The sequence below is a fragment of the Diachasmimorpha longicaudata genome, chromosome 5 (assembly GCF_034640455.1).
Source record: "Diachasmimorpha longicaudata isolate KC_UGA_2023 chromosome 5, iyDiaLong2, whole genome shotgun sequence".
NCBI classification, from domain to species: Eukaryota; Metazoa; Arthropoda; class Insecta; order Hymenoptera; family Braconidae; genus Diachasmimorpha; species Diachasmimorpha longicaudata.
The window spans coordinates 6,540,379-6,564,075 of record NC_087229.1 but is presented as its reverse complement, the minus strand read 5'-3'; the positions used below and the strand labels follow the sequence as shown (position 1 = coordinate 6,564,075).

Here is a 23,697-nt window from a genome sequence, read left to right as displayed (position 1 = left end):
ATTTTTTATTTTATTTTTTTGATTTTTTTTACTGTTTGATCTTCTTGCAATTCCGCGATTTTTTATTGAATATTTTCAATATAATTCCGATAATTGCCCTATTTTTCAGTCAATTTTTATAATTAATATACAGTTTTAAAGACTTATTGTTAGTGGACATTTAAGAGGAGACCGGGAATGAATCGAATTAAAGAAATTACGTTTTTTGAGAAAAAAAAAATTAATTCATATCGCTGTTAAAAATTCTGAATACGGTTTTTTGGAGAATATTGCACAGGAGCAATTTTTTTGTGATTTGAAATTAAAGATATGATAGCTTCATGTTCTAAGTGAAAATTTTCCAAAATTATATGTGAATCAGTTGAAAAAGTTTCATTCAAAAGATTTTTGAAAAAACCCGGTAATTGCAAAAATTATAAAAAAAATCAAATGACCAGATATATTCCGCAGTAGTAAGAATTAATACATCCAAGGTATTTCATATCAATCGACAAGTTCGTGATTCTGACCCTCTCAAAGAGTCGACACAATTTTTTTATAAAAAATAAATAAATGAATAAAATACAATAAATTAAAATAAAAATTCTTAACTAACGATTGCGATTTCTACGTCTAGATCGTATTCAGCATACTCGATAAGATGCCGCCTTTTGTCTGCAAAAGTTTTGGACCATGGTCAGGGGATGGCCTGCTTGGTAGCATGAAGCCAACACCATCAACGACTGCCCCAATATCGGAAAACGTAGCGCAATCTGAAGAGAAACCGCTAAACTCATCTGAATTGATCATCAACCCGATTACCTCGCAGCAGGTACCAGCGCCAATTATTCTACTGCTGCAAAAAATATTCGTGGCAATCTGCGAAAAAATTATTAACAACGTAGTCAAGTTGCTTAGACTGCTACTGACGATTCTGCTGGTCAACCGACAATGCGAAGTAAAAATATGGTTCATCGATGGATCTTCTGATTCCGAAGTAGACTCCCAGCCTCCATCCGAACAACCTTCTCTCCAGCAGAGATGGAGCTCTCCCCGGGAATCTTTGAGCGTTGTAACCGGGAACGGAACATTTGAGAGTGACTCGAGCAATGTCTCCCTTGACTCCGACAACAACAATACTAAAAACCGTTTCATCATTACGTTGACCGAAGAGCCAGTCATGTTCGCTCGGAAGAAAATTTTCATAATGGAGACGATTCCAGAGGAAGAAATATCCCCAGAAACGGTTAATCAGGCCTCCCCGAGTCAGTCAGATGCCACCGATAATGACACCAATGACGGCGACGACCACGACAACGAATCCAACAACGATAACAATAACAACAATGATGGAAATGATCACAACGATGACAATAATAACAATGCCAACGACGATTACAACAACCATGACAACGATGATGGCTATGATGACAAGGATGATAGCTATGATAACAATAGTGACAATGTCAATAATAACAATAGCAATAATGGCAGTGATCACAATGATAATGGCAACAACGATGACAATGATAATGGCAACAACGATGACAATGATAATGGCAACAACGATGACAATGATAATGGTAACAACGATGACGATACCGACGACGACAGCGAGAATCCCGACGAGGAGAACAACAATGAAGAAGACCCCTCAGCGATGACATCACAGTCTACTTTGGAAGGACTGTCCTCTGATGAGGAAGTCGCCCGCATCTTCGAACAGAACGCCAGTTCTTCTTCTGACATCGACAGGAGTATAATAGATTTGAGATTGGAGCATTATGTGTCACCTCACACTCTGAAGGAGTCTGGTATGAACACCCCGAGACCAGGGATATGTATCAGACGTCCAATCCCCGCGAGTTCGGACTGCTCTCTCAGTCAGTCCTCATGGATGCCAATGGCAATGACATTCGCACGAAACGAATGCGTCCCTTCAGTCAGAAGCTCACCCTCTGAGAGTGAGATTCTGCCAACTGGACCATGGAGTACTACGGGCGATTCCACTGATGAAAGCGACGCTTATGGATTATTCATGGAGGAGGCGAGCGATTGTTTCCCTTATAATGGGCCCAACGGCAATCATCAGTACCATCTGATCAATCATCCAAGATACAATAGTCGACCATCCAGTGAAGATGAGCGCACTGCTGTATCACAGTATCCAATTGGTTATGAGCGCCGCCTATTTCATGAGTCCCAAGATTTCGGTCTGTCAGAGGCTGATGTTTCCCACAATCAACCAAGGGAGGAGGAGGACGAGGACAAGGACAAGGAGGAGGACGAGGAGAAGGAGGAGGAGGACGAGAACGAGGACAAGGACGAGGAGAAGGAGGACGAGGACAAGGACGAGGAGAAGGAGGAGGAGGACGAAGACGAGGAGGAGGACAAGGACGAGAAGAAGGAGGAGGAGGACGAAGACGAGGAGGAGGACGAGGACGAAGACGAGGAGGAGGAGGAGGAGGAAGACGAGGAGGAGGACGAGGAAATCGAGAATCCGACAAATGAATCCGACACTCAGAGTCCACCTCCTGACGCTGCGAGATACGTGGCTGCTGGGTTTTTGTTCAACCTGATCCCGCCCACAGTCAACGCGCAGCGAGTACCATCACCTGGACCAACTGCTTATCCAGCAGCTCCTGCTCCAATGCCTTATATGTACTATGAGTATCAGGCATTCATGTCTCCGCCTTCCCAAGACATTGAATAATTAGAGAGACACCCTCATCCGGATAATTAATTCAATAATAATAACACGTACTGAAGCTGTGTGCACAGAGAGAAATTTTATAATACCCTGAGTCCTTGAAAATTATCAGGTGTTCTCCAATATTAATTTGCTTAGTAACATGAGTATGCAATTTGATAATATAAAATTCCGGGCTCTTACGTCAGGATACATGTAGATTTTTTCAAGGAGACTAATGCGATTGAACTGTTCGATTAATTTTCAAGCACGAGGGGTATCCGATATTCAACTTGATTCACATTATCTGCCTCAATATGACTGATTTTTCACATTTTTCGAGTTGTTTATTAGAATTCTGCAAATCTATTGTTCGATAAAAATTTAACGAAATTATTACAGAGCTTTTTGGAGTGTGCCGCAATTTTTGTTAGAATTTTCCACAAAAAAACACAATATTGGCAATTAAATTGCCTTAATCACTTCCGTTATTGGTATACGTACTGGAGTTAGATTATGAAAAATTTCTCTCTGTGTTGGCATATGTACTGCTTAAATATATCTATAATACATATTAGTCACTAGTTATTTTATCATACATGAAAAATTTTGTGAACCATTTTTGTCTACTAATTTGCCATTAATTTGAGAGGTTTCCGGACATATATTCTAGCTGATAGTTGATCTGAATATTCACAATGACGGCAGTAGTTTCATTTGATTTTCATAGAAATCCCACCATTCTTGTTCAAGTGTATCAATAATTGCATTGCTTTTAATTTTTCTTGCTGCTCAGTTATATTTTCGAGTAGTCTACTCCGCTGACTCCCTCTCCAGTCCTCGAGATATCTCCGTATATTCTTTGATTTAAAAAATAACAGGTAATGGCAATAGTTAGCTTGTAAGTTATAGATTAAATGATTCTTTAGAATATTAATTACTCAGGAATAATTTTTAAGAACAAATGTAACTTATAGTAAATAAAGTTTCAGTGAAAATTTTGAATTTTTTGGTGTTTCATGGTTTCTTGCTCTACTCCTATAAATATATTTGATTTAATGTTTTATGGGACATCCCTAATGAGTCAAAATACATAAATATTTAGGCACATCAAAATATATATATTTTAAAAGTTATTTAATTCAATTTTAGTTAACTAATGAGCCGTGAACAATTTTTTGAAAAGCACATGTAGGAAAATATAGAAAACTAAATTAAAAGTACATATGATACAAAAAATTATGGAAAAATGATGGAAAAGATAAAGCGGCAGAATAAGTCGTATAGGGAAATTAAATTATATTTTTTTTCTAATAGATAATTTTCAATCTAACATTTCAATAGAATCAGCCATAAGCTCATTGAAATTCGGCTACAGTTCCACGAGAATTTCCCTACGAATTGGTTTGCTTTTTCATTAAAATATTGTCATGCATGACTCCAATTCGTTAATCATTAGCATTAAATTTAACGGATGATTCCCACATCAACCCTCGGAGCCACCACACCCACCTCCAAGTAATAAATGGACGATGAGAGCTTTATGTTCCCGAATTTGTCACTGTTCGCCTTCACCATCACTTTGCCAAATGACTTTTTTATCACAATCCTACATTTGCAACATTTTTCCTTCAAACGTTATCAAAACAATCCGAATATGCGCCCCCAGTATGAATCCAAGTCCCCCGTGTCGAAAGGACTGTTCCTCTTCTTGAAATTAATCGGCATGTGTCCCTTCACCCTGGATAAAATCGACATAATTCGCCGATCAAAAACCGCGACTCTCTACTCAATAATTTTGCTAACATTCTACACCCTCTGCTACTATCGCGCCGTGGTATCCAGGATCTCCATCATGCTGCCACGTGAAACGAATATGCTAGTGGTGATGGATTTTATAGCCCTTGGACTCGACTACTGGGTCATCATGGTCGTTTGGTTTTACGCGATAGTTTACCAGAACGAGTTGAGATGCATCCTGAAATATTTTATAACAACCAAACACGAAGTTGTGCTCCTCGGAATGACAGAGTGCTACGATGATTTCTCGATAAACCTTCACATTTTCGTAATATCGTTGAATCTATTGTTCTTCATTCTTTACATAATCGATCATGCATTGTTGTATAATGTCGAAGTGTTCGAGTTTGATGTGTGGCTACCGTTCAATATTCCACGGTGCGTCAGCATCAACATGGTGGGAATATTTTTTTACGCGCTGAAGACTATTCAAATGAGATTTAAATTTATTAATTTAACGATCAAACATTTTCCCCACGATTTTTCCGACGACAACGTGTGCAACGAGAGAAATTTCGTGTAATGAATTTGTATACTTGACTTTTACTGGACTGCTCGATAATTACAAATTAAATTGAGTGAAAAAAAATATTGAGCTTCAGAAATCAACTGAAATTTCAAGAAGATAACGTTCCCATATTGTCCCTCAATTTTTCGCTGAGAAAAACAGAAATATGATAATAAAAGAAAAATAAATTCAAGCACAGCAATAGAGTACAATAACAATTACAATAAATTTTACAGACCAAAAATCAAGTGACTCTTGTGAATGAACTATTCCCAGAATATATGAACGAATAAATTTCAAGATTCTCATTTTCCATTATTTATTTTCTAATGAATTACAGATCAAATACAATAGCAACAGCCGATCGTTTGCGAGCATTTGGAAAATTGCACAGAAATCTACGAAACCTAGTTACCCTGATGAACAATTTATTCGCATTGCCACTGTTAATGGCCCTCATGATGCAATTCTCCCAGTTGATCGTCAACATATACATGCTATTAATTTATATCAGCGACGGTAATTATTGTCACTGGAAGGCCAATTCTTCCATGTCCATTGTTCTCGGCTGGTTGATCATACGCTTGATTCAAATGCTGTGCATTATCGACGTTTGCGGCACCATGAGTCAAACGGTATTTCATGCCTCTGCAGGTCTGATTAGATATATCTAGACACTACGGAGTTACAATATTTTATTTTCTGTCTAGGCCAATAGAATTGGCAATTATCTCCATACGATGTGGCTGATGCGCAGACCGCAGGGCTCTAGTGACGTAGTTAAAATACTCTCCCTCGAGTGTCTTCAACAGACGGTGAAAATTCAATTGTACGGCTCAATTGGAGTGAATAATTCGATGCTGTTTAAGGTGAGATATTATCAGGAAAAACGACATTTAAAAAACTGTTCGAACAATACTTTTCTAAAGAGGATGAAATTCGGTGCTGTCCGATCCTAAATTCAATCTGTGCCCTTCAGATAATTCAATAGTCGAAAATTGCAGTGAAAATAGAATTCAAATTCAATCTACAAGAGAATTTAATCGTTAAATGAATAGAAATTTAATTGACTTTTTAGTTGAAAAATATCCAGAAGTATTCAAATATTCTCAAATTCATCGCAAATATAGGGTTTCACGCATTCCATCCTTCTGAACGCTAATTAATTACCAACAATTCAATGTTTATCCTGAAAATTACTCATTCCCTGCGAAATTCAATCCTCAAGTTTTTTTTTGCTTTCCTGGATTATACTAATGAGGTAATGTAATATTTAATTAGATGAGTGGCGTCATAACGACCTACATCATAATAATGATGCAGCTTGATGGACAGCCTCGTCTGTTTGAAATTGCCGACTGAACGCCGTGTCGACGCTGATAACTCAAGATGATTGAATGAATTTTGTACAATAAAGTGTTCGGGCTATTACTTTAATGCACCCATTTCATTATTTTCATCCGAGTAGTATTCCCACTAACAATCTCCTAATAGTGTTTATCGGATAATGCATTCTGATAAGGCTGTGCTGCAATATGAGGAGTATTGCGTTCAGTACAAATACATCGGCTCGATAACATGCATTCGGAGGGAAAAATTGGCGAGAGGGTTTCAGCCAACGCGTGGGTGACAGGTAGTAAGAGATGATATTCGTTTATTCATCGGGTTACATGAAAATCCACTGAATTTTTTCAGACAAGAAGAGAAAATTCACCGAGAGACTGGATTTTTTCACTATTCTGGACAGTGTCGGTCGTATCTGGCGGGTTATTGGGAATTTTCCCATGTGCATTGGCGGCTCTGATAATTTAAATAAATTCCGCTTCAGTAAATTCATTCTGGGATATAATGTCATTTTGTTTCTTACGTGTTTGATCTTTGTTATTCTAGCGTGCTGGAAGGTCGAATTTTTGAACAGGTGCAGGGCCCGTCTTTGATTAACTACGAATAAAGGAAATCTGATTAATGAAACGGCATTTTTTTATTCAGAACTGAGGCGATAAGATAAATCAGATTGACCTAGCTCTATTATCAGTTTTCGAGGAATGTCTTCTCGTTTAATGAAGACCGGGATATTTTTGTCATCGCCCTTCAGGTCATCCGTAATTGCCGCTAATAACTAAGTTATGAGAACATTATTTCTAGTCTCATTCGATTCGGAAACATTTATTGATAATTGATGGGCCATTAAAGGAAAAGCTTGGTTTCAAAATTGATTATTTTTACAATGTATAGAGTATCCATTTGGGTGTTCGTTTTTTTAATGAGTTTTCATTTTCATATTGATGGATTGGAATAGGATGGATTATATGGTAATGACACTAACGACTATTCTTCGAATATTCTCATCAATGTTGTGCTTCCTGATGAACATGCTCATGTGGATTTTTTATCACAAAGATGTGAGGAAAAATCATGTTAAAAATTATTCGCCTCTTGATGAATGATTTTTGGAATAAAAATTGTCTGCAAGTTCATAGATGCAATGGACTTTTTAGCGTCCCAGGATTTCATTCTACATCAATTGGGCTGTCGGCCGGACTATTCAACTTGTCGGAAGATGGTGGGGTTGTATGTTTATGGCACCCTAACGGTGGCGGCTCTTCTCACGATTTATGATTGCTGCACTGCTATGCTGACCTGGGCTAGGTAATTATCGCTGCATCATGGTAATTCTATAATCGTTTTTTGCAAATCCGGATTAATGCCGGAAGGGCAGTGCCGACGGGTGTTCGTCAGCTAATTCCTGAAAAGGGCTGCATACCTGACCAATAATATTATACCTCTAGTTAATTAGAAGAAGAATAATTTTGTAAAAATAAATACTTCCATCAAGTAAATGAATATTTGGCAAAAATATATTTTTTCCTCAATGTAATTTCAACTATTTCACTTGACAAATTACTCATTAAATAATTAATCACCAGTGAATCTCCTCTGGCGATGGCCGAATGGCTCTTCTTCAATATACCCTACGTTGTGCAAATGATAACAGCCACAATATTTGGATCTCTCGTCATAATCCTCGGTCTCCATTTTCGCGCATTAAACGCAAAACTGATGGCAATTAGAGACAGAAGTCATTCATCACCCCCCAAGGTAATTCAATGTAAGTACCAACAATGGAATAGTCGTGAAATATTGAATTTAAGGTCGTAGAACTGTCGAACAATTGTGCCGAGGGCATTCGTCTCATCGCTAAGGTCCACTACAATCTCTGCAAAATAGCGAAATTCATCAACTGGATATTCAATGGATTTTTTGTGGTTGTAGTTGCCACTGCTTTTGTGATTCTCAGCTCATCTCTCTACTTCATCTTCAACGAGGTAGTTAGACCTGAAGACACAAACTACCTCTCAATAGGAAATTATATATGCTGGCAAATTACTACAGCTGTTCCCATAATAGCCACTGTAATCATCTGCAATTGGACGTCCAACGAGGTAATTCTGTCGATTTATTCAGCTGAAATGATTATTTCCTATTTTTTTTCTTCCATTGTTCCTGCTCTTTCATACGAACATTTAATTAGAATCTTTTTCTACTTTTTCCCTCAACGTATGACGCAATTCCCATTTTCGAATGAATATTTTCATTTTATTCAGTTTGTTTTGATGGGAAAAACTTATTGGGCATAAATTTGTTTTTATGGATGTCGCATTATTCTTTTTTTATGCATAACAACGTGATTAAAAAATTTTCCTTCTTTTTCACGTAATGAATAACACAATTAACGTTTCTGAATAAATATTTTCCAATTGATTAATGCCCACACAAATTTCAACCGCTCAAATAACCGTTGTCACCCTTGTCAATAATACAATCGAATAAAATTCAGTAATAAGTAAACAGCAAGAAATAATTCATCACTTTTAAAAATGATTGCGTATAAATTTTTCCTTGTGATGTTCGTAATAAAAAATACAATGGAATAAAATGGAAAATTTGTGCCTATGGATTGCTGTTAAAAGAAAATAGCTATTGGTAATAAAAAAATCATAACTTTGGATATTATTTCTTGAATTGCAGGCTGAACACACCGGAAAACTAATTCACGAAATACACGTTGAGAATACAGATTCGAAGCTCTACCTGATTGTAACAAGCAAATTTTATTAATTAATAAATCTCCATTCGCTTATAAATTTTGAATTTCCTTTCCAGATTCGTTCGTTGTCGCTTCAACTCCACCATCAGAAGATGGAGTTTTCAGGGGCTGGATTATTTCCCATCAATTCATCCCTCTTACAAACGGTATGTGAAAATAAATTCTACAGATCTTTTTTTTTGTTCTACAAAAAGGAGTCTTTTGCGAAAAGCAGTCAAAGAATTATTGTAAACTCAAATCGACTCGCCTCTATGGAGCATTTCGGTGATAAACTAATTACGATAAATATTCATTAATGATTGTCGCTCCACTAGATGATTGGCACGATGACGACCTCTTTCGTTATCCTCATTCAGTTCCAGCCCACGCTCGGCTAAATACTTGATGTGTTTCGTGATTTATTCAAGAATGAAATATAACTAATTACTCCTTAATCAGCGATTGTTATGAGAACACTCATTGATAAGGTAATTATCAAAACTCAATATTACGAAATAAACATTTATTTAACAAATCAACAGCGTAAAGACTAATCGAGCGTAATCACCTATTCTGGTCGTCGTCTAATTTTCCAGCAATTTTTTCGTTTTTTTTCCGGAATTATTTATATTATCTACAATGGCGCATTCCCACTGATGATTGCCCCAATTCGTATTCACATTATGCCATTCTGGCTGCTTTGTACTCCAATTAACCTCCGTTCAAGCAAATCAATACTAACTGAATAGGAAAAATTGTTCAACTATTATCCCTAAAATTAAAAATTCGCAATTAAATAATTGCGCTTTTATTTAGTTCAACCAGTGGGTGGTTGTTAATTCATTTAGTTCATCTCAACTTTCTAAAGTGGGCTAAAAATAAAATCGATAGCCAGCCATGGAACTGGGTCGATCAATTACATTATTGAGAGGATTAGAAAAATCGTTCGTAACGATCACTGATTTTGGAACTTTCTTGTGATAGCAATACGATATGGCATTCGGCATAACTCAATGACTCAATATTAACTCTTTTCATTGCACGTACGAGAAATTTTTATAGAAGAATAGAAAAAGCCTGTAGGAATTATATTCCAAATTCCATTAGTTTCTGCTATAATTCCAATAGGATTTTTCAGTAAATATGGTTGCCATTGCATTTCGTCGCAGGTAATCAATGAAAAAAGCTGTTAAAATTGTAAAATTATCACTGATTTTAATGGACTCACGTGTAACCAAAACACTCGTCTGGTTTTAATTAAAGGCACCCGTGTCAGCGTGGCTCGCGGTGCCCACAGACTTGTAATAATTACGTAATCTAACTACAATTTGAATATTTCACATATACAATTCTCCAATCAAATGAAAACAAAATCTGCCTTTTTAAATAAATTAAACCAATTTATCGGTTTAAAAAAATCCTGCAATTGTGTACGATAACAGAATAAATTATACCGAATAGGCGTCCGATAGTTTTTACTCCGTTATCAACGACGTTTGAAAAAATATTATCGAGAATTCATTTCTATGGCATAAGAATCCACCTCCTGCCATCATCAGCGAAAAATATGATAAATTATTGATTCCATTGACTCTTAATGCAGGTATTGTGTTGATCAATCCATATCAGAACTTCATTCTCATCTCATTGAACAATTAGTGAAAAAATAATATATCACGAGGTATGAAAAAGTTCGACAGAATTCTTTCAAAAATTCCAAAGATTTTTATACATTTCAACACTAAATGAAATCATTCATTTGCAAACCTTTTTTCAAATCTTTTTATTATTATTTTTGTATTTGTGGAATCTTTCAGTTGCAGACTTCAACAATTTTTTTTATTGAAAAAAAAAATCAGTGACCTATTTTTCGGAGCAACTATTGCTCTATTTCGTCAATCATTTGGTTGAAAAATTCAATCGAAAGACTCAACAAATATTAACAATTATCACAATGAAATAGGAAATGATGTTATCAAAAATTCTAAACGTGTTCCACTGAAAAAATTAAGTTCCATGCTTTTTCGACATAAAAAAACATAATTGTGTGAAAAAAATGCAGCAACAGTAGAACTTTCAATAGAAACAGTTTTGAATTTGCAAAAGAATTTAGATATTTTAACTAATGCAATTTTTCTATTCACCAAGTCGCCGCGTTGAAGAGCTCAATAGAAACTCCAGCGAATGTCTCATTGAGTGTAATTAAAATTTCTAAATTTATTATTCAGCTGCAAACATATCTTTAAATGAATAAAAAAAATTAAAAGACGATTGAATTTCCAATAGAACCTGGAGAAAACGAATGGAATTTCCAAAAGAATTTGAATATTCTATTGAATTTCTTCATATTATCGTTATATTGGTATTTAAAATCATACAGGAGCACTCGGTCGACGGAACAGGCCCGACAGTACCGAGCGAAGGTCACTTCCTCGCCGTTGACGCCCCTCTGTGGAAGACGTCTCTATCCACGGTCATTCCTCCTCGTAATCATCCGATGACTCTGTTGATGATGATATCAGTGCTGTCGATAGACTAGGTGCTTTTGTAGTTGAACAGGGAAATGTCGTTTGTAAACGCAATCTCTGGGTATTCCAGTATTCCGGTAATGAGTGGGAGCCATTGTTGAGTTTCTCTTTGTTTATTGACTCGGCTGAACTGAGTTCCATCAGTGAGCCACGTCTCTTAACACTTCTGGCGTTATCTGGTGTATTAACGAGGGCATGCATTGAACAGCTGAATGAGAGCATTGTGAATTATTTGTGGTAATTACCTGGCCCTGAGGAAAGCTCGCAGTGCTTTGAGTCCATCGCCTCTATCTCATCGCTCTCATCGGGATCTGGGTAGCCCGATATGTCGGGAGAGACCATACTGTCTTTACGGAAATAACCGATAACCGATTGACTTTTCGGTTGCTCGATTCCACCTGTAAACATTTACATTTGACGCTCCTCTACTCCCTCAGTTCTAACAAGTTTTTTTCAACATAAATATAATCATAAATGCAATAGGAGTACAACAGTTTATGATACGTAAAATTGATAAACTTTATCTCTCAACATATTTGTTGACAAGATAAACGCAGAATTAACAATGGACATTACATATATCCCAAAACAATTAAATGTATCACATTTCGTTAAACAGTAAACGATTTCGACTACCTAATGCACGTGGTGATATTTAAATGCCAGAGGAATGTTTTAAATAGAGGATAGCGTCACCGAAAATATTGGAATTGGCTTGACATATCGCAAATCTCCCCCCTCCCCCCGTTCCCCTTTCACCATAGCATAAACTCACCTAAAAATGTTGCTGAAGGTGAACTGTAAGCGATGTACTCTTTATTGGAGCACCAGGGTGGAAATTCATTCTGTTTAACAGGCCTCCCAGTGTCGTAATCATCCTCACGTTTCCACGGTAACATTGTTTCAATGGCAGTGGGTGTTGTTACCCTGAAAGGTTCACCCTCAGACTCACCCCTTTGCCTCCTCACAATTCCCATCTCAGTGTCCTCATCGACATCAGTATCATCGTCATTACCATTATCATGATGAGAGCTCTCACCATGTGGATTTGAATCTGAAATTCACGATATCATCGGGGTGATTTTAATCCAATAACTGGATTATTGATTTTTTGAATTATTTACCAAGGGAATGGGTCGCATACCTGTACTGCGGGCTGTGAAGGTAATAGCTGAGTCCCAATCCGGATTGTCAGAGGGCTTTACCTCCTCACCGTCCTCGGTTTCGTACAAAATCCCGTTGATGTAATCTGCGAGGTATTTGCACAAATAGATAAGCAGTCGGCGATGTTAGAAGGATTTGGTATTATTAAGTGAGGGGATGATCAGGAGTTTGATCCCCCAATATTAGAAACATAATTACAATGTTGAAGAGAAGCATTTTCATTTGTTATTGAAAAATGCTAATCTCAATTCCGCTGTGATACTAAAATGAGTTGAAATACATCACTCAAGGGAATTTATTATTTAATTTTTAATCTGTTCAAAACGAAGTACTTAAGTACTTAATGAGCGAATTCATGGAATTTTTCTATTAAAAATATGTAAATTACAATACATTACTAAATCATTTGGTCTAAACAAAAGAAAATTATTTTGTTTATAAAAAATAGTCTTCATTCCTATCAAGAAAGTAGTTGTTTAAAAAACGGACACCAAGGCATTTATACCATATTCATAACCGCGATATCCGCATTGAGTTCATTACAAACATAAGGGGAAAAAATCGAAAGAACAAATCCGCATTATCAACAATTAAATTACGTTAAATAACGTTTTCCCATGTGAGAGGAGTCTGAAGTGTCCCCTCTGTCCACTCAACCCCAATGCACTATTAATTAATAAAGAATAATCCCAAACTCTTAATTAATCACTGACCTTGGGAGAATAATTTTGTCGAGCCATTCTGTTGCTGCAATTCCGGGAAACTCACGTGATTCTGCTTTGTCCCATCCTTTATGAATGAAAATAAACGATTATTAGGTAAATTGAGTGTGTTCAAGCGACTTAGAGAGGGTCTGCAAATCCAATTTAGCTGGATTACATGCAGTGTACAACCCCATCCTCCCTGTGACAGTCAGGTCGGTGTATTGGTGGTGAGGCTTACCTTGATCAACTTTTTGCTGCGTTTGTGCCTGTGTTTGTGCTCACCCATCATACGACGAATGTTCATGTGCATTTTGTAATTGACCTGGGTCGACAGGTCGCGGTCATTGACCGCGTGACGACTGTAGCTTAGCCGACGATGCTGCTGTATTCGAATGTTTTTTTTTGGGTTGGTTAGAGAAAGATAAATACATGGGTTTTAATTGATATTTGTTAATCGGGTGAATATAAATGATTGATTAGTGCTCGGTGATTTAACTGACTTTTACCCTTTTGTACGGTTTGCATAGCTCCTCAGCCAGGAGATGGTGGATTTTAGCGTCCGTTAGGTCTTTCTTCGAGGGGTAGTACTCCAACTCCTGGAGGTCTATGTTCCAACCACTCTCGAGCTGGCTGCAACTGGGACTTTTTATTTAGCGAAAAAATGTCATTAGTTCTATGATTATTACCGGAATTATATTTCGACGGGAAACGAATTTATTAAATTTCTCAATCAATTTATTAATCACGTGAATTATTTGACGAACTTATTAATGATGTGAAATCAATAATTTAATAATTTTTTCATCCTTCAACGAAGTATTTTATTTACAGAAAGTTAAATAATGAATAGTTAAAGGAAATATTTCATTTTTATTATTTGTTAATCGATCGAATTTTTCCTTCGTCTTAGGATTTTTTTTTTCTAATACCTTCTTCATTGTTTATGAACAAAGTATTAATGTGAAGCCATGTCCCATATACTGCGAGTCCTTTATATGATATTTTCATTTCCAAGGGATTAAATTTTTTTATCAGAAAATGTAGAAAAAGTTGGAAGTCTTTTTTGTAGAACGAGCGGAACACGAATGGAGTTTCTAAAAGAATTTCAATGCTCTATTGAGTTTCTTTCTATTGTCGTCATTTCGGTTTTGAAACCGCAACATAAAGATCGATGTTCTAACCACTCTCTAGCTGACTGCAGCCAGGACTTTTTATTCGCTAAAAAAACCCTAGTTCTGCCATTATTGAGAGGAATTATCGATTTGAATCAAACAACATTGGCGACTGGAAATTGAATTCGTTCCACAAACATTTCTGTTAGAGGTTTCAGTATGCCAACGATAATTAATTAATGATATAAAATGAATAATTTATTCAAAATGAGAGAGGTCTTTGCATCGACCAGTTCGTTATTCTCATTGTTCAAGAAAAAATTTATTGTTCCACTAATGGAATGTTCACGTTTAAATAACGATGAGTTTGAGATGAACTTCGACATTCTAAATTCAGTTTTGTTGATAAATATATAAAATACCGAATACTATGCTGAGGAGTTCAAAAATATCCATTTCAATTCTGTCATTTTATCATTATTGGAATTTTCAAAACTCATAAGATGAGATTAAAGTTTCAGGTATTCTTGAACTGACTGCAACTGGATCTTTAGCTTTATCGGAAAATGAGTATTTGGGGAGTAATTATTTATCTGGGATGGGGAGGTGGGCTTCTGGGGATTTTACCTGGAGTTGAAGTGGCCAGTATTGCTGTAGTTTCGAAATATGGCGGACATACTCTCCGTGCCACTTATGTTTCCTATTGTCGAAGCATTACGACGGATGTAATCCATAGCGTCTTTCATAGCTAGCTTTGAATAGGTTTCCAGTATCTTGGGTTCAGCGCCACAGTGATCACGGACCAAGTATGGGCGAATGAATTTCGTGTCAAAACGCTTGAATCTGTAGACGAGTCATTGAATTGTAAAGGATTACGTTTGTACGGAGCGAATGAGTTTTAATCGTAAAATATGGTACAGATATTTCATGATTCCCGGGAAGTGTATTATCATTTTTGTAATTTAAAAATTGGGCAAATATTTCATTAATATACTAATGTTCAATTTTGTTCGTTAAAAAAATGCACTCTTTGTCAACATGATAGATAAATTTGTCCATCATTTGAAAAAAATTCCAATTTTTTAAAAATCTTGCGGTTTTTTTTACATTTTTAATTATCACAGATTACTCACTTGTCCCTCACGTGATAATTTCCATGCTTCCCCAGGATATCCTCGACACCCGCCATTATATGATCCATAATCTGAAAAAAAAGATGGATTGAGTGGAATTGAAAGGAAATGAAAACACATTGATTCAACCAACCCTCTCGTGTATTCTCTCGTTCATGGTTGGCTTCTTTCTTTCCGCTCTCTTGACATTAAGTATTCTCACCAATGGCTTGATTGTTATTCCCTGGAAATTAAGCCCGAGGGTGAGTCCCATGCAGTTCCAACAAGTATTTCTTTTAATTTGTCTTAATTCTACACTGGGAGACTGTTAAGGACGGTAATGAGTACGCGGTGGTATTCTCTCATTAGTCTTTCATTTCGATGGACAAAAAACGGAAGGGTACGCCCGGCAACAATTGAGATGAGGTGTTGGCAGATTTTTTAACAAATAAATTTTCTTAATTAAATGACCCGACGCATCTGTCAGGATTTATCTATCAATGAACTATCTTTTAAGAGTCCCTGGAGCTTCAGTATTGCAGAAAATAACTACTGAAATGTCAAGGATTGCGTATGTAGATTCTGATCAAATTTTCACCAAAACTAAAAATTCCCTCTTGATGTAAAAAATTGGGAGTTCGCATAAAATTAAAAATTGCATTGCATGTGTTTCATCGATCTCGTTGAGTTGAGCATGTCATAAAAATGCAAAAATAATGCACACATTATTGAAACCTTCAACAAGTTTTTTGGTACATTGTATTAATCAGCTTTTGTACTAAATTTTTTTCATGGCTGAATTTTCCAGTGTACCGTGCAATATTGTTATTTAATGACAGTTCCGCTGGAATTTGAAACGGCCTATTATCAAAAATTCATAATATCATATTAAAATCACTGAAAATTATGAATTTCTGATAACTTATTCTACAACTCCCCATGAAAATCCGGGTCATTCCAATAAATATATTTTAGGATTCCACTTAATTCAAATCAGAATATTGATAATTTAATGGAACTATCAGTTAAACGAGAGAATTTTCTTCTGGCTGGAGACATAAATAGAAATTCCGGACAAATATCTACTGAAATTAAAAAATTCACCATTTTTTCGCGAGTGCATGTGCTCCATCAGCCTCGCCGAATTGAAAATTCCGTAGAAATGTATAAAACATAACTTGACATTCAAAGGAAAAATCACGAATACACAGCATAAATGCAAATGCGTGAACTCACCTGAATGAAAACTGTGAAATATATAACTGCAATGGTAGTTGTAACAAACATTGGCTGCAGTTGCACGTGCTTGGGATCGATGAGAAGTACCAAGGCGAATGCCACAGCACCCCTCAGACCTCCATACGACATTACAAACTTTTCCACCTTGTCGAGTTTGTGCAGGCGAAATCGATTAGCCACCGCTGTGAGCAGCAGTACGCCTACATCGGCCAAAAAAAAAGAGTAACGAATCAAATGAGATCCCTTGATAAAAATACACAATCAATGAACACAGTTCATTTTGGCCTACTCATGCCAATAAATCACAAAAGTTTAAGTTCATTCAACAGAACAAAAAGTTCTTACCGAGTATTCGATAAACTGAGCAAAAAAATATCGTCATAAAGACGAACCACGTATTCCATACGTGACGATTGTTAACTGTTGCCACCCCCAGGAACATGAAGATAATTGTTTCCGAGCTACTTGACAACATTTTCATCGTATACTTTACGGTTGTATGGGATTTGTGGGATATATTAGCCTCCACATAATTTTTCATCGTTATACCGCAGAATGTGATGCTGGAAAAGATATCATTTTTTGTAAATATAGAGTCAAAACGAACGTCTGAATTTCATGAAAATAAATTCTTAAATTCTAAATACGCTAACCAATGAAAATAATGTTTATAAAAATTATGAAACATGTAGGAGTTGTTGATTCTAGAAGCCTAATAAGTTGAGAAGTTTTTCGAAAATTATATAAGACCTGAAAAAGCAGAGCATTCATGGCTCAAGAAATCGTTTCTTTCGCCTCAAAAAATTGTAAAAAGTACTGTGTACAGTCTCCACTGTTGGAAAACCCATGCGAAAATAATATATCATGTCTCAGGCGATAAAAATACATGAAGAGACATTTTCCAGAAAAATTCTAGTACAACTACCGGGAAAAATCTTGGTTTCAACAATAAAATTGTCAATACTGGAGCTGGGATGTTTCCTTGTCAATTTTTGACCCACGAAAATTCAAGAAATTCTTGTCTTCAAGAATTCAAGCAAATATGTGCTTCTCAAAGACCGTTGTTTTTTGTCAGTACATACTGAAAAATCAAACTAAAAACATATATAACAACATGATGAAAAAAATATCGTTAACGTAACATACATTTCAATATATAGAATAGAATAATAAAACATGTAAAATACTCACGCCAGTATTCCAGACATGTGAAATATTTCAGCATTCAAGTAAGCGAGATACGCCATAACGAAGATGAAAATTGGTTCAATAACTCGCACTTGATGAGTGAACCTCGTGACAAAACCAGTTGCAAATCCCCATATAACACCAATAACCGTTCCCCCAATAGCAACAACGATAAATGACGCAAACCCTGACAGTATCTCCACATACGTGATGCTGGATGCCTCCATGGCATTGTACGTCTCAAACATGTGATACAACACCTGAAATGCATCAGTAAAATTACGACCATCAAAATATTTGGCCCCCAGTTGGTGAATAATACTCGCGAAAGTCGTGAACTGGGCCACGATAATCATCCCCAAAGCCCAAAGGAGCCTCCTTTGTAAATCTCTCCCCATCTTCACCCCACATCCCACCCCCCTATGGTCTCCGCCCAATGCACAAGACTCAATTGTCACTCAGGCTGAGGCCCCTATGGCACGCATTTCCGCATACTCACGACAGTGACGGCATCATTAAGTAGACTCTCGCCAAACACAACAATGTACAGAATTTCATTGACATGAATCTCCTCGAAGACAGCTAGAACCGCAACTGGATCGACTGCGCTTATCAGTGCGGAAAATAGAAACATGGCAAGCAGCGGTGTATCACATCCGAAGAGTCCACTCTGTCCCAGGAGCCAAAGTGACGCACCTGGATGGAAATAGAGCGATGTAAATTCGATTCAAGGGGAAATTATTTGGGAAATTTCAATTTTCGCGATAAGAGAAATATTCGGTAAAAATTACGAGGCTCATAGTTGTCTTATCAATTGCGGAATCGACTCGGAAAAATTTTTATATTTTTTCCAACTCTCGTACTAGAATCTTCAGAGGGAAACTTGTTCGGTACATTCTGTATATTTTAAACACATAAATTAAGTAAATAATTTTAAATTCCAAAGAGGTTTCCCTGTAAAACCTCCACCGGGGACATATTTTCTCTGTTAAACGCAACTGCGACCCAACTGCGACTGCGGGCAAAAATCAACTTTCTCCGTAGGTCCATCGACAAGTCAATTTCATTACTCCATATTTATCCAAAAACTCAATGAATACAGCAGAAATAACGGAAACGCAATTTCCTTGGAAAAAAAACAAGGATAAGAATAAATAAAACGAGGCTAAATCGAATTGGTTTTGTGAGCGCTAACAAAAACATTGAAATTGAATTTTACGAGCATCACACGTGAAATATCGGTCGACCGTGTACAAATCCAGTAATCGTGTCTGTCGAAAAAAAGAGCTTTTGCCAAAATACAGAAAAAAAAGTGCTGGATGAAAAAATATTTTCTGTGTATTCACGATGTTTTTTTGCTCCTGTTGAATAACGTTTTAAAACTCCAACGTTGGATTCAAAACAGTGGGACTCCTCCGCCCCCGCTCCCTCTGTCCAAACGCGTGGAGTTTATTTTTGGTAGAGAATATTCAGTGTCCAATACTCTCGTAATAACACTCACGTTAATCTTAATTTTAGCCCACGGGGGCACGTGTACTAGGGGGAGGGAAAACTGCGTCTTGTTACGAATTTCGAGTTGGACTTACCAATAGATAATGTATTAAATATAGTGCCAAGGACAGCGAATAGCAGGATTGTACCGAGATGATCGAAGAATAATCGATTTGGCATGAAGTAGCCGGCATCGAGAATTATCGGTGGAAGCATGTACAGGAAGAATGTGTCTGGTGTCAATGGTGATACATGCACTTCACTGGCTTGAAACAGTAGTACACCAATTACAACGCCAACGACAATCAGGAGGCACGACTCAGGAAATATTTTGCTCAATCTTGGTGCCATGTGGAATCCTGAAAAAAATAAGACAAGTATTTTGAAAAATTGAGCATTGAATGGGCGGGCGAATGGGGAGAGGAGGAACCAGGAGGGAATGCAAGTTACGTGAAGGTGTGGTAATTGCCAAGTGAGAACAAAGGCCCAATAACAATTATCGTGGAAGCCGTAAAAAATATGGAACGCTCCGTAAAAATTACGTAACTCACTGCGATTGTTTACTGAGGGTTCCGTATTTTTTCCTGGACTCTCAGTATTTTTTATCGAACCCTTACTCTCACTTGTAAGTTACGAAACATTTTATCCCCGTGCGAAAAGTCCAATTTTCTTTCCTCCCATTCAGGGAAAATTTTACTATTCTGCACTCGTTACGAAATATAGTATTTTGCGAGAGATACTAAATTTCGTTCTGCCAAGTTGGTTAATTTCCCTCAAGCAAATCCGTTCCACCCCATCGAATATTCTCACATAGAACATATAGTTTTCCAGTCGAGTTAATTAATTCTCTCAAGATGAGTTGCACGAAGCTCTGTTATCTAAATAAATTGTCAGAATAAATTTACGACGAGTAAATTTATTCCACAGCCAGGACAATATTGGAATTCGTCGTAGACTGTTTTAGTTCTGCCATTTGGCCCGGAATATTAATTAAATATTTCATAATAAGGGGTATTATTGGCAAATAGGTCGGGTACATCGGTGCACCCGATTTTTTGCAAAAATACCTGCAGTAAACTGTTGATTACTGGTAATTATACCGCTTGTGAATCATAAAGAATCAGTTTTAGGTGTCAGCATTGATTGAAGAAAGTGGAGAATAAAATTATTGGTGGGAAAGGGCGACTGGCTATTAATTCAACTCTATTCAAAGCCTATGGCTTCACGGCATGTCCAGTAGAGCTGTTTTTCAGAAATAGAATATCTTCATTCACGATCGCAGCAGGTAATGTCGTAACAGCTACGCTTTCATCAAATTTGAATATGAAAATGCCAGTATCCATTATTTATTCTTGAAGAAATTCTTTTTTTGTAAAAGTACTCGGTTATACTTTTCCAATATTGGTTATTTGGACTAGGGAATAATATTCTGTTATTTCTGCTTTTAATACGGAAATTGATTCAATATTTAATGTAGGAATAGAGGAGTCATGTTATTTCTCTTTTTATGAAAATGAAATTGAATTTTTTCAATTAAAAAAAAATAGGGAAGGGAGGAAAAATGTAACGGTATTTTGCGTGTGCTTTACAGTAATATTTTTCCCTGGTTTCGCTAATCTATTACCTTCATCGCACTCAATAAAATTATAATTGATCCTTTTTTTACATTGGAAATTTAGATTACTTTTGAATTGAATATTAAAGTTTCTGTTTAAACATCGAAAAAAAAGATTGTTCAATGCGAACTTTCCGACATTCTAAAAGATCTCTAGATTGAACTAAAAAATAACCTTCCAGTTTTCCAAAGGGCAGAAGTGGGAGAGTGTCAAAAGGGCATATATACATGTTGATTATATGTATTATGTGCTTAAAAATGGGGGGATGGCTTATATAGGGGAGGTTTTATTGAATAGTGCTTTCATCAATGGGCTGAGTTTTGTATGAAAGGATCCAGCCATGGAGCAGGACCTGAAAGGGCCCTATATGGAGATCATATGAATTGTATACCTAAAAGCGGGGAGGTCTCAGAAGGAAAGATTTTGGCCCATCTTATGCTTAAATTCATCTAAACGTCAATACAATACCTTGACAGAGGTATTTTTTAATATGTTTAAATTTTACATAAATATTTCCCTGAGTGAGATCGTTTTATGAAGAGAAAATCAGAATATTTGAAATATCTGGGTTATACCAAGAAACTCAGGGCTTGAAATTTTTCAAGAGCAAAATATCTGGTGCCAGGCACACTTATACTTGTCAAAGACAAGGACAATATTCGGTGAAAAATGTGTGAAATTAAGTCATTCATTTTCAATTCGCGTGTCCACCGAGTTTCATAACTAAAACCTATCGCCCCTAATAATCATCCTCTCCCCCGATTAACCCTCGAAGTGGCTTCCCTCCTCCTCCTCCTCCCCCCACCCCTTCAAATCCGGATAAACTCACCAATCTTCGCCAAACTAGCAAAGAATATCCAGATGCCGATGACAAATGGTGTTTCCACTCTAGGAAATTCAACCTTGAACACCTCATACTGCCTGGGTGTCTTGACAGCAGTAGTAGGACTTCCTGGATCATCGCCCCCATTAGCGAGATTTCTGGATGCACCACCCGGAAAAGATCTGTCAACGGGTCCCATGGGTCCAAAATTTTTTCCAGGATAAGCATCACCAAGATTGCTGGGCAATCCCTGATTATCAGCGCTGGGTCCATGCATGGGCAGTTCATTGATAGCTGATGCTCCAGCGATACCATCGCCGGTTGATCTTCGTGTCTCATAGGTGCGTCCACAAACGGAAATAAACAAAGCCCCGATGAAAAACAGTGAAATCAAGGCGTTCCCATGAGATGCCATTATTTCACGTGGGGCAATCCCTGCGATTGCGTACAGGACTCGTGTCTCTCTGTCTCACTCTCCTTTCCTCACACATACATCCTCGGTATCATAGGTCTCGTGTAAACAAATAATACCTTATTGAATACTGATGTTATTCCCCAAATGTTCAGCAGCCGTCTCTTCGGTGTCGTCCTCCAGTGTCGAGGACACCGAATGACCGGACTGTTTGAGGAAACGACGATACAATTTTCTCGTCCCTCGTCGTCTCATCGTACAACTCGAAAACGACGCATACGTCGCTCTCACTCCTTTTTAGTCCACAAATTCACCTCAGTGCAATCTCTTACCTCAACCTTAGACGTTTTTTTTTATTATTCAAACTCGCCCTGACGACTAACGAGTATATTTTACGTTTTGTACACAGGCTTTTTCTTAAAAGAAAAACAGAACAAAAAAATAGAGTAAATAAAGAAATGGTGCCGACGGGTTGCGCGGCGCCACTGGCTGTTGTACACTTCTTCGACGTCGACACACTACCTCCAGCTGATCGTTGCCGAAAGAGCCCGCGCACGCGTGGATAATATTATATGCCAGAGGGACATGTTCGACCCTCGGTTTTCCGTCTCTGTGCTTCTTTCTCTTTTTTCGTTTCTCTTTTTCTCCACCACTCTGGAGTCTCTCTGGCACTACTGAGCTTGTGCGCATGACGGTGCGGGACATGGGGCCTTTTTGCACGATTACATGAGCAATAATAAAGTGAGAGACATGATACTTGGTGCTGGGTAAATAGTATAATCAATTCGAATGACGGAATTCGTATCGGATTTCTGCGATTTTTTTTTTCAGGTGACAGGGCTGGCCGGATCTTGGGTTTTCTCCTTGCTGGGAGGGAGAAAACGGGGTTGCGGCTGCTAGGGGTACGTGGCGCTTCGGGGTGAAGTACCTCGGGATGGAATGGACAATAATGAAGTGGATGAGGGATTGCTTGAGAGGGGGGTCAATTTGTCTTGCGTTTACTACAATTTTTTTGCTTTCGTGAGCTGCGGCTGATCTGTTTCGGAGTTATCTACTTATGGGTTTTCTTACAGGTTGAGATGGTGAGGAAAATATTGGGGGGAATGTCATACTTGGAGTCGGATGAATAGGCTTATTACAGAATTAATTAATTGTCAATCTAAAGTGATAGTCAAATTAATTAATTTTAATTTTAATTTTTTTATTTGGTTGAATGGCTTAAGTGGATGAACTTTCGACCTTTCC

The 23,697-nt window shown here is 37.2% G+C and overlaps 3 protein-coding genes across 6 annotated transcripts; 2 read left to right on the top strand and 1 right to left on the bottom strand.

Annotated features, from left to right (window-relative positions):
- Window positions 1–4,193: 4,193 nt before the first annotated feature.
- Window positions 4,194–6,449, top strand: LOC135162621 (uncharacterized). The gene is made up of 5 exons (XM_064121272.1): window positions 4,194–4,987; window positions 5,171–5,224; window positions 5,317–5,611; window positions 5,687–5,845; window positions 6,258–6,449. The coding sequence occupies exons 1-5, from the start codon at window positions 4,194–4,196 to the stop codon at window positions 6,336–6,338; spliced, it is 1,383 nt and encodes a 460-aa protein (XP_063977342.1). The 3' UTR covers window positions 6,339–6,449.
- Window positions 6,450–6,504: 55 nt separating this feature from the next.
- LOC135162553 (putative gustatory receptor 28b) lies at window positions 6,505–9,530 on the top strand. Its single transcript, XM_064121163.1, has 9 exons — window positions 6,505–6,609; window positions 6,672–6,894; window positions 7,276–7,378; window positions 7,450–7,625; window positions 7,904–8,075; window positions 8,129–8,419; window positions 9,006–9,074; window positions 9,141–9,230; window positions 9,399–9,530. The coding sequence occupies exons 1-9, from the start codon at window positions 6,555–6,557 to the stop codon at window positions 9,459–9,461; spliced, it is 1,242 nt and encodes a 413-aa protein (XP_063977233.1). The 5' UTR covers window positions 6,505–6,554; the 3' UTR covers window positions 9,462–9,530.
- Window positions 9,531–9,571: 41 nt separating this feature from the next.
- Window positions 9,572–23,225, bottom strand: LOC135162548 (probable Na(+)/H(+) antiporter nhx-9). 4 transcript variants are annotated; one of them, XM_064121152.1, is made up of 16 exons: window positions 22,047–23,225; window positions 19,697–19,960; window positions 18,610–18,806; window positions 18,114–18,370; window positions 17,268–17,485; window positions 16,920–17,122; window positions 15,838–15,927; window positions 15,705–15,775; window positions 15,199–15,414; window positions 13,966–14,089; window positions 13,698–13,841; window positions 13,469–13,544; window positions 12,736–12,840; window positions 12,367–12,645; window positions 11,837–11,989; window positions 9,572–11,767 (listed from the first exon to the last, which is right to left on the bottom strand). In XM_064121152.1, exons 1-16 carry the CDS (start codon window positions 22,453–22,455, stop codon window positions 11,538–11,540), a joined length of 3,036 nt encoding a protein of 1,011 aa, XP_063977222.1. In that variant the 5' UTR covers window positions 22,456–23,225; the 3' UTR covers window positions 9,572–11,537. The 4 variants fall into 4 exon arrangements, with proteins under 4 accessions (XP_063977222.1, XP_063977218.1, XP_063977221.1 ...); XM_064121148.1 differs by having other exon boundaries at window positions 13,698–13,838; window positions 13,960–14,101; window positions 22,047–23,219; XM_064121151.1 differs by having other exon boundaries at window positions 13,698–13,838; window positions 13,966–14,101; window positions 22,047–23,219.
- Window positions 23,226–23,697: the final 472 nt, after the last annotated feature.

Coding starts and splice junctions, on each gene's coding strand:
- LOC135162621 (XM_064121272.1), top strand. CDS start 4,194: ATGGACGATGAGAGCTTTATGTTCCCGAATTTGTCACTGTTCGCCTTC. Junction 4,988..5,170: donor TGCAACGAGAGAAATTTCGT/GTAATGAATTTG, acceptor AATAAATTCAAG/CACAGCAATAGAGTACAATA. Junction 5,225..5,316: donor TTTTACAGACCAAAAATCAA/GTGACTCTTGTG, acceptor AATGAATTACAG/ATCAAATACAATAGCAACAG.
- LOC135162553 (XM_064121163.1), top strand. CDS start 6,555: ATGCATTCGGAGGGAAAAATTGGCGAGAGGGTTTCAGCCAACGCGTGG. Junction 6,895..7,275: donor AAGGTCGAATTTTTGAACAG/GTGCAGGGCCCG, acceptor GGATTGGAATAG/GATGGATTATATGGTAATGA. Junction 8,076..8,128: donor GTCATTCATCACCCCCCAAG/GTAATTCAATGT, acceptor ATTGAATTTAAG/GTCGTAGAACTGTCGAACAA.
- LOC135162548 (XM_064121148.1), bottom strand. CDS start 22,455: ATGGCATCTCATGGGAACGCCTTGATTTCACTGTTTTTCATCGGGGCT. Junction 17,123..17,267: donor CTCAGTTTATCGAATACTCG/GTAAGAACTTTT, acceptor TGGCCGATGTAG/GCGTACTGCTGCTCACAGCG. Junction 15,776..15,837: donor ACGAGAGAATACACGAGAGG/GTTGGTTGAATC, acceptor CTTTTTTTTCAG/ATTATGGATCATATAATGGC.